The 15,770-nt window shown below is 38.1% G+C and overlaps 1 protein-coding gene across 1 annotated transcript; it reads right to left on the reverse strand.

Moving 5' to 3' along the window:
• Positions 1-1,435: 1,435 nt before the first annotated feature.
• LOC114825864 (small ribosomal subunit biogenesis GTPase RsgA 1, mitochondrial-like) lies at positions 1,436-1,765 on the reverse strand. The gene has a single exon (XM_029104895.1). It carries the CDS (start codon positions 1,763-1,765, stop codon positions 1,436-1,438), a length of 330 nt encoding a protein of 109 aa, XP_028960728.1.
• Positions 1,766-15,770: the final 14,005 nt, after the last annotated feature.

Here is a 15,770-nt window from a genome sequence, read left to right on the forward strand (position 1 = left end):
TAGGCGACGATGCTTTCTAATGATGGTGAGGGAGTCCCTTTTATGGAATAAGGGCTCGCTCCTCAATACATGAATAATGGGCTAGAGTTGATGCTCTCTAATGATGGTGATGGAGTCCCTTTTATAAAATAAGGGCTCGCTCCTCAGTACATAAGTGATGGGTGCTTTCTAATGAAAGTGAGGGAGTCCCTTTTATAGAATAAGGGCTCGATCATTAGTACATAAATAATAGGCTAAGTCCTCCAAGTATTTTTCATGAGGCCCAATATTTGGTACATAGTGTAGTCCCCCAAGTCTTTGGTCAATATAGGTTGTTGGCTGGAGACTTCAAATTCAATCCATGTATGGGCCGAAATGGCGGTTGTTCAGAGGCGGTCTTTGTAGACCATGCACTAAAGCTTTGTAGGTGAAGTTTTGTAAGTTGGAGCCTTGAAGCTAGAGCTCTGTAAATGAAGCTTTTGAAGCTAGAGCTCTGTAAATGAAGCTTTTGATGCTGGAGCTTTTATAAATGAAGCTTTTGAAGCTAGAGCTCTGTAAATGAAGCTTTTGAAGCTGATTGACATGAGCGATGCTCATGAATGTTTATGTTGATTGACATGAGTGATGCTCATGGATGTTGACATGAGTGATGCTCATGAATGTTGACATGAGTGATGCTCATGGATGTTGACATGAATAATGGTCATGAATGTTTATGTATGATTGACATAAGTGATGCTCATGAAATGTTTATGTATGATTGACATGAGTAATGCTCATGTATAATTTTGGAGTACTGGACGTACTTTTGATCACTTGGTTGGTGATAATAGCAGCATGATGCCGAATAATTTTGGAGTACTGGGCGTACTTTTGATCACTTGGTTAGTGATAATAGCGGCAGGCTACCGAATAATTTCAAAGTACTGGGCGTACTTTTGGTCACCTGGTTGGTGATAATAGCGGCAGTGTGCCGAATAATTTTGGAGCCATAAGGCCTAGTTCTTTTGGGCATATGGGTCTTGGCCCTCCACATAACATTCCAACCTATTATTTTGGGCTTGCCTTTTTTTTTATTACCCTTTGATGGGGTTTATACAGATGTCTTCGAAAGATAAGAAAAATAAATTACATCGTTAAAAAATAAAGGTTTCGACAGTTGCAGATCGTTGGTGCGTACTGCACCTACTGCGTACTGGGTTGCTGCAGATCTTTTTCCATGTGTGTATTGTGCCTGCTGAACGTTTTACCTTTTCCTTTCTCTTTATTTTTCTTTCTTTTGGTAATGCCATTTCCTTTTTTGCTTTTGCTTTTGTCATTCTCTTTTCCACCACACCTTTCTTTTGTTTGTTTTTTCTTTCCACTGTGCCTCTCTCTCTGCTTTTCTTCAGACATCATTCTACTTTTTCTCAAAAGCCATTTCTCATCAAGAAAACTCTTCGTCAACCAGCTCACACTAGTTGAGGCCGAGTGTGAGTGGAATTCCGTTGGACTTGGCCTCGATCAAGAACCTGGTAAGCGCGAACGGTTCCAGCTTGGGCTGCTCCATGGAGAAGAGCACGAGCATATGGTCCACATTCGCAACCAGAGGGTCAAGAATCGTGGAGCTCTGCTGGTATACATTCTTAATCATTCCCCGGTGGTCCACCCAATCAATCGACCCTACCAGCACCTTGTCCCCAACCAACACAATCCTCTTAATTTTCTTCAACATCGCCTTCACGACGCACAGTAGCTTCAATTTGCTCTCTTCGATGCTTTTAGGAGGCTCCACGATGACGCGCATGAAGTTGACCTGAGTGGCGGCAACGGTGCCAACGGTTTGGGACTCGGAGAAATGGGGCTTGTCTTAGAGAGACAGGACAGGGGCGAAGAAGGATGAGTGTTGTGGGGCAGAAGAAACGCCAAGCCTGGAGCTGGTGGCCATGAAGACGATGGGTCGGAGAGGACTTTGAAGTAACTATATATGGCTTTAGGTGGTTTCACTTTTGCTGCTGCCGAAGTAGAAGCAGCAACATAAGATGTTTTACCTCCTTCAACTTTTGAGGTAGCCTTAGCTGCTCGTTAAGCTTCCTGAACAGCCCGCCTTTCGGCTTTTGTGGTTTTCTCCTTCAGTGGCTTCGAATTTGCAGCTCGCTCGCTTTGTACTTCCACTGACACATCAACATCTTTCTTAGAAATCCTAAAAGGCATCTTGACCACGGAAATCGTCATCAACCCACAAACTGCTCCCTTCTGCACTTGTTCATAGTCCTTCGCCTCACAGTCGGTCACCGCAGACTCGCAATCGTTGTCCTATTTGAAATCTTAGATCTCAAAGTGCTCCAGCTGGGACAGAATTCTTGGAACGAGAGAGAGATAGTGGGCTTTAACAAAAGTTGAAATGGAACACGAAAATCAAGGGAGAGAAAGAGATATGTGTTTAATAGAGGTGTTTGGACGGAAAACTAGAAGAAACTGGGGTTGAATTGTATTTGATAGTGCTAGAAATTGTTTTTGGGTTATGCAGATTCACGTTGGAGGGATGAAAAAAAATGAAAGAGAAAACTGATATAACTTTTCATGTCGTTTCCCACAGACGGTGCCAAATGTTGATGCACAAAACCGGAGGAGTCTTGGAACAACGTAAATCCAACCGTGAATCTGCAAGAAAGTAAATAACACAAGATGTATCGTGGTTCACCCTAATGTTTGGGCTATGTCCACATTGATTATTGTATTTCTCTGTGAGGGAGAGAAAAAGAGAGGGAGAAAGCTTCCTTATGTGAGGATGAGCTTCTCTGAATATGAGATGGGATGTGAGGCTCTAAGAGGGTGAGAGTCAGGCCTAAGAATTGGCCTCCCCTAATGAGGAGAGTGAGGAGTCCTTTTATAGAATAAGGGTTCCTCACTTATTACATATTTGCCCATTCCTTTGTTACATAATTACATTTGAGTCCCTCGAGTATTTATACGAGATCTAAATACGGAGACCCTAAGTATGGTACAAACAATATATATTTGTTCATGCAATATGCAATTATGCTATGTGGAATTTGTGAGTCAAAGCATCGAAATTAATTTAAAAGCAATTAGGGTTTTAAACCCTAGAATTCGAAGAAAAAAAATTGAGATTTTTCACGGTTGAGTCGTAGCTCCACTCCGTGTCATCGAGCCAACATGACTAGCTTGCAGCCACACCATCACCAAGACAGCATCGTTTTGACATCATGGACCATCTCGCAGCAGCCATGTGGGCATGTTGGTCATGCACAAACAACCAGGCTTAGACTTGGGTTGGGTTCTACACGGGCCTAAAGCCCCGAGTCCACTAGCAACAGCCTTACTGGGTTGCCCCTTGCAGCTTAGCTAAACCTACCAGCAAGCCTTGTGCTTGCTGCATGTTGGCCTTTATCCTAGCTCTGGCCTACCTGCAGCAAGCCTCTACTTGCTAGGCTTCGCCACCTATCACGGGCTGCGACCACCAAAGCCAGCCCAAACAGCTATGCTTGTTTTCCCAGGGCCCAAAATCGAAGCCAGCTCATAGCTGGGCTTCGTACTCATACCCCAGGACAACACAGGTGCTAGGCCCGTTCCCCCTTCCCACGACGCCATTTTGGCCTAAAACCAGCAGCTTGGGCTGTTGGGTTCCTTCCCAGAATCAGCCTGTGGCCTAATAAACCCCTTTAAGGCCTCACCCCGTACACAGAAACCAGCCCACTAATATTGGGCAATGATTTTTCGAATCTAATGCTATTTTTTAACATTCCCGTTAATATTAACCTGAATGTTATTATTTTTCTTCGACGATCAAACCTGGATGGTTAAGATTTATTGAATTAATTAAAGTGACCAACAGTCAATTGCACTGACAATTAATCAAAAGTTATTGGCCTCAAGCTCACTTTTTAGCAATTAATGATTCAATAAATTATTTCTTTTCTTTGAACTGTGGATAGTCCAAATGCACTCACACTTGGGTTCCTAAAGCAATCCCCAAATTCACTAGACTTAGTTGTATATTGTATTTTGTGTTCTTACAGGTACACCTATATATGAACTAGACGTTCATAACTAAATCGAACTTGTGGTTTCGAATTTAGTGCCTTTGAAACCCAAAGTTTTTATTCAAAACTTACCGCATGAAACCCGTAACTTTCATACTGGCTCGAATGCTCCGCCTCAAGCACATGCGATGAATTCTAGCAGCCATAATTGACCGAAACCCTGTTGTGGCCGTGGAAATGGGTTGTAAGCCCCACCATGGGCCAAAGGTAAATAAAGCAAAGGTCCACCCAAGGGAGGAAATTTGACCTAGAAGCGCCAACCCCTTGCCCCTAAGGCCCCAAACTTCAAGAACAAGGGAAAAGTTACCGTTCAATCGGCTTCCATTAAAATGGACATGTGCTACCATTATGGATCAAAGGATCCTTGTTCACGCGTATGCCGAGCTACCCTCGAGGCTATTGGCAAGTATCATTCCCATCGTGAGACTAACTTTGTACATGTGGAACATCCCAAAGATGCTATTACAACTATGGAGGTTTCAGATTTTCAGGAGGCATCCGTTCCCATGGAAGAATAAAGTTTTATTTTTCTAAGACATGTTAGGGTGTTGTACACCCTTAGTGGTCGAAACCCCCCCCCCCCGGGCCCCACTTTATTTTTCTAGGTTTATGGTTTTATTTTTGGACAATTTTTCTCTGTCTTTGGAATTATTTGTTTAGTTTTGGTTTGTTTTGAATTATGGATAATTATCTTTATGGATATTATTTCTTGATTGATTAATTGAATGAATGAAATTATATTTATGCATGTGACCGATTCAATTAATTTATTTCTAGGTATGCCTAGTGGGGAAGTTAGTTGTCTGGCTGATAATGCTACCATGCACACCATCTTGCATGAGCAACACTATTTTACCAACTTCATACCTAAAAATGCACATTAGACAACCCTCTTAGGCCAATCCAACCTGATAGAAGGATACGAAAAGGCCCTATAATGTTGTCAAATGGTCCTAAATTAACCATTAAAGAGGCTTTATATTCTCCATGTTCCGAAAGAACGTTGCTGAGCTTTAGAGATATTCGAGATATTGAATATCATGTTGAAACCACTGAAAAGAATGGTTTTGAATTGCTTTGTATCACTTCTTACGAATATGGCCAGAAGTGTATTCACGAGAAGCTGGAATGTCTCCTAAGTGGGTTGTACATAACAACTATTCGATCCGTGGAGACCCACCATGTGGCCGGCCCTATGCATGGGTTCCCTAGGACATCCTAGATGAGATATGATACGCCGTATCCTCAAAGTACCACACGGGCATCACCTAAAATCTTATCTCGGCCATCTACCATGCAAAGCATGCTCCCTGGGGAAGTTGAATCTTCAATCCTTAGCTACAAAGATTATTCCTGACCCCCTATCTTTCTTCAGAAGATTCAAGGGGATATTTGTGGATCTATCCAACCAACATGCGGACCACTTAAATACTTCATGGTGTTGGTTGATACATCGACACTTTGGTCACATGTCTGCTTATTGTCCACACGCAACGCTGCATTTGCAAAACTCCTAGCTCAAATCATTAAGCTTAGGGCTCACCACCCTAATTATCCAATTAAGTCAATTCAACTGGATAATGCTGGAGAGTTTACGTCACAAACTTTTGACGATTATTGCATGTCAGTTGGGATTGAAGTTGAACATCTTGTACCCCATGTTCACACCCAAAATGGCTTGGCAGAAGCTTTCATAAAGCGCCTTTAAACAATATTTCAGACCTTGGTTATGCGAACCGAATTACCGGTATCTGCCTAGGGCCATACAATATTGCATGCAATTATGTTGGTTCGCCTGAGGCCCACCACTACCCAACCTCATTCACCATTACAGTTGGTTACTGGGTATGAGCCTGACATCTCACATTTACTTGTGTTTGGGTGCACAATCTATGTGCCAAAAGCACTGCCACTACATACTAAAACGGGTCTTCAGAAAAGAATGAGAATCTATGTTGGTTATGATTCGCCATTAATTATTCACTACTTAGGGCCCTTGACAAGAGATCTTTTTGCCGCACGTGTTATAGATTGTCACTTCAATGAGATAGTTTTCCCATCATTAGGGGAGATAAGATCATTAACATTCAATTAGAATGCCGCGAATTGCCGTGGATTACTCTCACTTCGTCTCATTTAGATATCTGCACTGCCTAATCTGAAACTAAAGTGCTACGTAATCTAGATCTTCAGAGCATTGCTCAAGGCATGCCGGATCTAGCAAAGGTGACGAGATCACATATACCCGCTGCAAACGTACCTACAAAGATGGACGTACTTAATGTACGCCGTAACACAGCCTTGGAAGGATGGATTTTCCCTAATAGTGGGGGCGGTCACACCTTCCATGCTGCTCGGTACATTGACGGCTAGCCAATCATCTGCTCCTACCCTGAAGCATGGCAGCCCCTTGGTTTAAAGGATTCACAACCACGAAAAAGGAAAATAGCACAAACTAGTGACCTTAGTCTGAATCCGACCACTACTTACTCATTTGTTCCAACACATGAGGTTATTTTAGATTACGGTGATGTCTTAGACAAGACAAACCAACCTCCCGAGAATCGCGAGATTTCGGTCCATTACGTAGTATTGGATGAGGTTTGGAATTGAAATGAGATGATTTTTGATGATGCATTTGTGTATACAGTTGCTACCAACATCATGCTTAGTGATGACATTGAACCACATTTCTTTTATGAATGTCGACGTAAAACCGATTGGTCAAACTAGAAACAAGCAATCTAGATCGCACTCGATTCGCTTGTGAAATGCAAGGTGTTTGGGCCCGTAGCTCCTACTCCACCACATATGAAGCCTGTGGGCTATAAGTGGGTTTTCGTGAGGAAGTGTAATGAGAAGAATGAAATAGTGCGACATAAAACACCCCTCGTAGCGCAAGGCTTCTCTCAACACCCTGGAATTGATTACGAGGAGACATATTCCCTCGTAATGGACGTCATAACGTTATGCTACCTTATCAATTTGGTAGTTGCCGAAAAACTGAATATGCAACTTATGAACATGATAACCGCGTATCTCTATGGGGATCTAGATACGGAAATCTACATGAAAGTTCTAGAAGGACTTCCATTGACTAGTTCAAAAAGTTCTAGACCACGGAACACCTTCTCGATTAGATTGAGGAGATCACTCTACAGATTGAAACAATCCAGGCGGATGTGGTATAACCGTCTGAGTGAATATTTGACATGTTAGGGTTATGTGAACAATAAACTATGCCCATGTGTTTTCATCAAGAAGTCACATTCCGAATTTACGATCGTTGTAGTTTATGTCGACGACATGAACCTCATCGAAATTCCCGCAAAGCTTGAGGAAATTGTCGTTCACTTGAATTTGGAATTTGAGACGAAAAATCTTAGAAAAACTCGATATTGTCTCAGCCTGGAGACTAAGCACTGTTCGGATGGAATCCTAGTACATTAATCGGACTACATGCAGAATGTGTTGCATTTTAATAAGGATAAAGCGAAGCCTTTTAGTACTCCTATGGTCGTTCGAACTCTAGACGCTAAATGAGATCCCTTCCATCCCAAGGAAGATAAGGAATAGATTTTGGAGCCTGAAGTTCCATACCTAAGTGCAATTGGTTCTTTATTGTACTTGGCTCAATGCACTAGACTTGACACCTCCTTTGTTGTTAATCTTTTGGCTAGATACAGCAACGCGCATACACACAAACACTGGAATGATGTTAAAGACATTTTTGCCCTACCTCAAGGGTACAACGGATTTAAGCTTGTTCTACACCCATGAATCCTCGAGAGGAGTTGCCGCCCCCCTTGGTCCTCGGGTTAATTCTCACCTTGTTGGTTATGTAGATGCTGGTTATCTGTTTGACCCACATAGGGCACATTCTCAAACGAGCTATGTCTTTACCATTGGAGACACCACAATATCTTAGAGGTCTACCAAGCAAACGCTAGTTGCGACTTCTTCGAACCATGCTGAGATTCTCGCCGTGCATGAAACTTTGCTTGAGTGCTTTTGGTTGAGTACAGTCATGGAACACACTTGAAGTCGTTGACCTTTCTACGACAATCTTTAAAGACAATACAGCATGTATCGAGCAGTTAAAGAAGGAATACATTAAGAGAGACAACACCAAGCATATAGCGTCGAAGTTATTTTACTCTCACTAGCAATAACAGCATCAGAACATTGAAGTCAAGCAAATATGTTCCCAGGACAACCTAGCCGATCTCTTCACTAAGTCATTGTCCAAGTCTACTTTTCAGAAGCTTGTCCAAGGAATTGGTATGTGTAAATTATCTGAGTTGAATTGCTTATAGTTCTCTTATTTGGAAGTTATGTCTAACTCAGGGGCAATATCCAAAAGCATACTCACTTAATCTTAATGTACTTTTTTTCCTAAGTTTATGAGCATTTTTCCCACTGGGTTTTTGCTACCTAACGAGGTTTTAATGAGGCTCCCATTCTAGGATGATCATACTCCGTTGAGTCACTACTTTCGTCCCGTTTGACGTTTGTTTTAGACATTATGCATACTTCTCGCTTTTCTCCTTAGTCTATGGGTTTTTACCTACCTTAGGTTTTACCATAGCGAGGTTTTGTGAGTTTTACTACCAATGCATACTTTCTTTAAATTTGAGACTCACATTCGCTCGTTATGCCGAGGTATGTGCCCTCTGTCTACAAAATCCTTTAATGAGATAGATCAGCCCGATCGTACTCTTCCCGTCCACAAATGACTATCTTGAATTAGTTTGATGACTTTATCAATTGTTCTACCTCAACTGCTGAAAACCTAATGCGAAGTTTTGTTTGAGTATTTACACACTCAATGGGGAGTGATGCAGTCCTATTAGATTAGGAATGTAATTGTGTAAATCCTAGTGTATCTAGGGATATCTTGGAATATTCCCTAGGGTTAGATATTATCCTATTAGAGTTGTAATCCTATTAGGGTAAGGATTTAACATATCCTACTACTATAAATAAAGGCATAATAGGATGATACAACGCACACCTCAGAAGTACATCTCTCTCATCTCTCTCATCTCTCTCTCTCTCTTGCCGTCAGCCCTCTCCCTCTTTAGTCCCAAATACAGTTCAGTAAATTAGGTCTACAACATAAATCATATATTCAACTACATATATAAGAAATTAATGTAAAAAATTTAAAATACTTGTTACAATCCTATGATACATCTTACAACGCTAGTTTTACATGTGAGGGTGAAAAATGAAGGGATTACGACTCAGAGACGGCACCAGCTATAGTGGTCAGTACATTGGAATTTTCACCAAGTTCTTCATTTCCAGTTATTCAAGCAATTAGGAAGCATATGCATGCAAGTTGGCTGAGAATGACCATAAGGCCCTGCAAATTAAACAAGGACGTGTTGGAGTGAAAAGGGTATACATCTCAAGACATAGAAAAGAGTTTACCATTATTGTAACATCTCTAATAATACAAAATCATATATAAGTCTCTCCTTATATAGTATTACATTGTATTGTACCGAGATGTCATGTGGCTGCAAACATATTCATGTTTGCTCTCCACAATGTGTGTCTCTCAGAGAGAGAGAGAGAGAGAGAGAGAGAGAGAGAGAGAGAGAGAGAGAGAGAGAGAGAGAGATTACAATCATGCAATCATCACATGGGGTTGTTTGAATAGTGAGTTCATCTTGTATTAGAAAGTGTCTTGAGGAAACTGAACTTGCAGAACATCAGCAAACCTAAACACAACAAGATATGTACACAATGTTAGAAAACCGAAAAACTGTAAGTGGTCAAGAAACGGACCAACATCCGGCACAATGTTACATACCTCATGGACCAATTCTTCCAAGTTATATACCTTAAGGACCAATTCTTCCACGTGATATATAAAATGTGTGTAAATAATTACATCCCTCAGTGAAAAGACAAAATGCAGGGCAGTGTTTTTTCACCAAGTCTTCCACTGCATGGCATATATCCGGCACAACATTTGTACCTGTAGCAGAGAAGATTGCAGAAATAGCATTTATTCAACGTTTGATCTTAATTAGTCATTGTTAATTAGACGATCACGATTATATTATCTAGAAGTTAATGCATGTATTTATTTGTTTAAACTCGACATGTCAGTTATAAATAAAACTATGACCACGTAACAAACACAACCACAAAAGTTAGATGTAAAAATCCAAGGAAAGTTAGCGGATTGAAAACTTAGATTGCAGAAAGTACATAATTGAGAATAAATGTATAAAAAGTCCAAATAAATGTAATTAATACAAATAGATAAACATGCTTACCAAAAACATGCACAGCAACAATCTGCATAAAAAACAAAACAGAGGAGAAGATTAAATTCAATTAAAGTTTGAATATTTATGAATAGAAATTTTTCCATTACTTTGAGAGCAAATAACAATTTTATGTTTCTTCCTCCTACTATAGAAACACCATTGTTCTGTTTTTGTGATTTTCCCATGTCATTTTCTTAGCAACCAAGCAATTACTTATCAGCAACCTCTATTTGGACATCCCTAGCCTTGACAAATAATTTTGTTGCGTAAAATTCTATGCTTATCCTCCGCTTTCCTTATTTTTTTTTCCCTCACATTCTTGGTAACCAAACAGAAGGAAAAATGGTTAATCAGCAGTCACCATGCCGATCCCTACTTACATGGACAAACGGCAGTCACCGTGCTCATCAAATCGGTATGCCATAGATGTCTACAATCCTTCCGGAGCTGCAATTTCTTCTCCTGCTTTTACATCGCCATTTTTGCAGGATCCGAACATGTTTCAGAGAAGGAAAATTAAGCCGATAATCGAGATGAACACACAAAGGCGAACAAGCATATGGTTTGTGGTGAAATCTAAGCATATCGTTCCAAAGGGTGCTAAGAGTGTTGTAATATGATGAGATACAGGCATATAGTATAGGCCACTATTCTAAAAATCCCCGCCTAGCGCCGCCTAGGCGCTAAGCTGTTTGCCACCGTCCCGATTAATGCCTAGGTGTTTGAAAATTAAGAAAGGGCGCTAGACCTGCTGAAGCGCCCACCTAGACCGCCTAGGCACCCGCCCAAACTCGCCTAGACATTTGCCGAGGTTGTGACTCATATAGATAGAAAATAGATAACTATCCTTTTGCATTTTATTATTTCCAATAAATTGTAAGAGACTTTTTGAACACTTAAATAAACACACATTATATGTTTGCTCCTCATGTTTTCATTATGTTCCAATGCTTCATAATATATATGTCATTCTATTTTATAGTTTATGATGAAATTATATATATTTTAAGTCTAAACAAACACCTATTTACATGAAATGTAATATATTTACTTAAATCCGTCTAGTCCTTCTAGACGCTAAGTGCTAGGCCCCATACTACAGTCCGACTAGCGTCTAACGTTTTTTTTATGGAATGCATGGCTTTTCATTTTAAGGTAATTTGACCATAAAACCCAAGTTTATAAGCAAAATATAGGAGTAATTAGGTTTTCATCCTTATTTTTACTACTCTATTGATTAAAACCTTATTACTTTTCAATTTTTGATCAAGATCCTTTGTATTAATAATATCATTAATTATTTCAATAATAAAATATTTTTTATTTCTAAATATATTCATTTAATATTAAAAATGTTACAATTAGTATATTTATATTTATGGCTAAATTTTTTATCATATATTTTTATTTTTAGTTTGTACCCATTTTTAATTTGCAACCCTTTTTTAATTTGTACCAATTTTCCTTTCAATTTTAATTTGTACCCATATATTAATTTCTTTTTGTGCCCATATTTTTTAAAGTTTTATTTGTATTGTACCCATATTTTTTTATTTATTTGTACCCATTTTTATTTTTGCTAAATGTACCCATTTTGAAGAATGTACCCATGTTTTGATACAATAATTTTTTGGTTATTTTTTATGAATGTACCCATGTTTACACACACACACACAATAGTATATTTATATTTTAATATTTTTAATCCCACAAATTATGTTTTTTATTTAAAATCTCATTACTATAAACAACTATAAATTTTAATTTTTAATTTAAAAAATATAGTAACGTATATAGAAATAAATTATCAATTAATTTTAGGGACTTGGATCAAAAACTGAAAACCAACAAAGTTTCAGTCAAAGATTATTCATAACTAGGGACCGCATCCAAAGTCTCCCCAAAATATATAGTACAAATGAAATTGCATGCTTCCACTCGAGAATCTAGTGCCGCATGAGGTCAGGAGGAGCCATTGAAATCAGCGGACAAGGATTCTCTCTCTCTTTTTCCATCCCCTCCTCTTGCATTCTATTTTTTTTTTTCCTTCTAGAAAAAATTAATATAAGATGTTGACGTGGCTTAACTGTGACCATTCAAATAAAAGAGGATTCTCTCCCCCTTTTTCCATCCCCTCCTCTCACAAATAATAATATGATTAAATTAGTTGTCAAATGATTGTTTTTTTTTTTTAACAAACCATATTATCTTCACTAAGGGAAAGGTGGGTGGACTTAGCCTCACAATGGGCTAGTAATAATGTGATTCAATCAATTGTTTATTAAATATTATTTTTTTCTATTCTTAATATAAATTCAATAGAGACCGATTTTATTATGTGGATTCAGTTGTTTTAATTGGTTTATGAGGGGTTTCTTGTAGCATGATCTAAGATTATTCATTTACTTCAAATATTTGACTTTCCTTTTATCAAAAAATGTCTTATGCACACGCGTGGGCGCATGCATGAAGGTTAGTTAATATACAAATCCATTGAAAATTTGGACTTCAATTGCAAAGTATGATATGATTTTTAAGAAGTGTCAATAACAATCTCTTTTTACGATTATTTTTTATGTCCTTTGCCACATTATGTTGTAACTTTGAGGAAGTTTTGTATGCTTTTAGTATTATTATTGGACTTAAAAACATAGTCATATTATTGAGGAGAATAGATGGTTATATACCTTTTTTTTTAATATTATCAATCGATATGGAATCTATCGGTTAGACAATAATTCAGTTTGATTTGTTGTAGCCCAATTTAGATTTGATTTGTTGGGTTGTGGCCCAGTCTAAAATTGCTAATGGATTGGGCTTCTTCCAAACCTTTAAACCTTATCATTTCTATCATTTTTTTCGTATACGAATTCTCTCATTCCCATAAATTTTATTTCCCTTTTCACATTGGTTAGCGAAACATCTTATTAATCTACAACAAAACTAGATAAAAGCGTTACTAGATACAACACAGGCTAACTTGAATATCACGGCGATCGAGTATTTGAATAACTTGAATATCCCAAAGAGTATTTGAACTCACAGCTAGATAAACTAGTGATTCTTTTGACCACTAGACTTTCGTCATCTACAACACAGAATTCTACCGTTGGTCGTGTGATGTTTTCTATAAAAACACTACACACTATACAACTGGGTGAAATTTCCTTCATAAGGTTAGGAAGATGAATCTAATATGTCATGGGTTCGATGAAATTTGAAGGGGTGGAGCTGCCATGGCTTTAGGAGAAAGGAGAGGGAGGTAGCTGGTGGAGGTATGGTAACTATGTTCTTGGTAATAGAAAAGATAGATGTTTGAATACTAGTAAAACAGTAGAAATTATGTGTTTGGTTAGAAAGATAGTAGGAGTGTGGAGGAGGATTGCATTTGACAAGTGTTTTATGTTTAGTGGTTCAAATAGGATGATGAGCAACTTAAGTACTCACTAATGAATACTCAAGTATTAGCCATATTTTTTTCTATATAAAAAGGTGAGTGATAAATGCGAGCTATAGTAAATATACTAATTAACTAATTAACAACTGCTAATATGCACAAATGATCGATGGCAATTCTTTTATAATGTCAGCAATCCTCAAACTTATACATGTGTTTCATTTGGTCCGTTAATTAGATTTTAAGTTCTATAGTCCTATTTCCCCAAGACGCACATCACCTTAGTCCTGTCATCATTCTCACATCAATTCGATTATGACTTTTAAAGATAAAAACAATCTATATAAGTGTTAAATAGTCTAAAATATCATGAAAATAGGACATATAACACATTTGGAGAACCATAGAACTACAAAGCTAAATTGAAAGGCCAAATTAAAACATGAATAAATATAATAAGTTCAGGGTTATTTAGCCAAAACGATCTCTGAGATTTATATAACTTCTCATTTGTCAACCATCAATCATTTTGGTCATTCCTTGAAAAATCTTCATTAAATAAGGATAAAATGACAAAAATGTCTTCAATTTTTGTCAAATCATTTTGGTCCATTGTTTATTAAATTAAAGATATTTTTGTTATTTGATCCTTATTTAACATTTTTTTTTTTAAGAAATGATCAAAATAATTGATGAATGATAAATTCAATGATCACTTTTAATAATTTTAAATATCAAAATGGTGAATTATATAAATCTGTTTTGGCTAAAAAGGTTGAGTAAGACATTTTCAAATAATAGGGTTTGCAGAATTACAAATATCATGGGTTTGTTCAAAAAGGGGAGATCAAATATCACGGGTTTGACCATTTGGATGCCAATGCGCCTACCCCATACAGTTTTACACTTTTGCCCCTCTCTGCCCACTTCTGGACAGTCATAATACCTACCAATCGAATAGGTGTTTTCACCATACTTGAAACTACAGTTAAATAAAAACTTTAAAAAAATAATAAATAAAAACCCTAAAACATCAAATTAAAACGCCTATCACCACACATCGACACGTAGGACAACCCAATCCTGGTATCCGATTCCGCGCCACCTCATCAGTCTTATAATTTGATTTCGTCTGGGCCCTTCGTTCGGTTGACTCAATCACAAACACCCAACGCACACGTACGCTCATCCAACACTTATCATGTGGCCGTAGGCCAATCGTGCTCGCCACTTGCTCTACCCGACCGCGGCTCGCCAATATTTCACCGAGGGAGACCGGCGCGCCACCTCCCCCACAGTCCTCCTACGAGAAAAGACGTTAGGTGTTTTCCTTTAACCGATAAAAAAATTGTTTTTTAAATAGTACCATATTACCAAAATACCCTTATTGAATATCAATTTTGGGTATACTCTAGAAGGATACTTTAGTCCATTGCAGAGCTAGGATACTTTAGTCCATTGCAAAGCTAAACACATCCTTTACCCAGTATAAATAAGTTTGTTTAAAAAAAAAAAAGTACCATATTACTAAAATACGCTTATCAAATATAAATTCTCTGTTTTTTTTTAACAGATTGAATATCAATTCTAGATAACGATCAATAATGCTAATGCAATCAATAAAAGAAAAACAATGATAATGGAACATTTAGCGAGGGAAAACGATGACCTTGATTTTTAACTTTCGCGCACCTTAATTTATTTTTCATCATTCTATCAAATAAATCAATTGTAAACAAAAGCATATAAGAAGAGAAAAAGTAACGTGTAATTGAATGACCATACAACCCTTGACTTTCTAATTACTTCTGACCCACTTTAATTTACTGTGAGGGCGTCTGCAGAGGAGACAGTTTTTTCATTATCTTCGTCGTTTTTTTTAAATATTCTGTTAGGACAAACAATCGTGACGTGTAATAGCGGCTGTCTTTCCTTTCAGGCGCAGTACCAACCCAGTACCCACCTCTCGCCCCCGTAAATAGCATGGCAACATAGGGGTACAATGGTAAAACTGGATAATAATTCGAAAATATATAAAATACGAGGGGCCGAGACGGCAAC

This window comes from Malus domestica, chromosome 07 (genome assembly GCF_042453785.1).
Source record: "Malus domestica chromosome 07, GDT2T_hap1".
Lineage (NCBI taxonomy): Eukaryota > Viridiplantae > Streptophyta > Magnoliopsida > Rosales > Rosaceae > Malus > Malus domestica.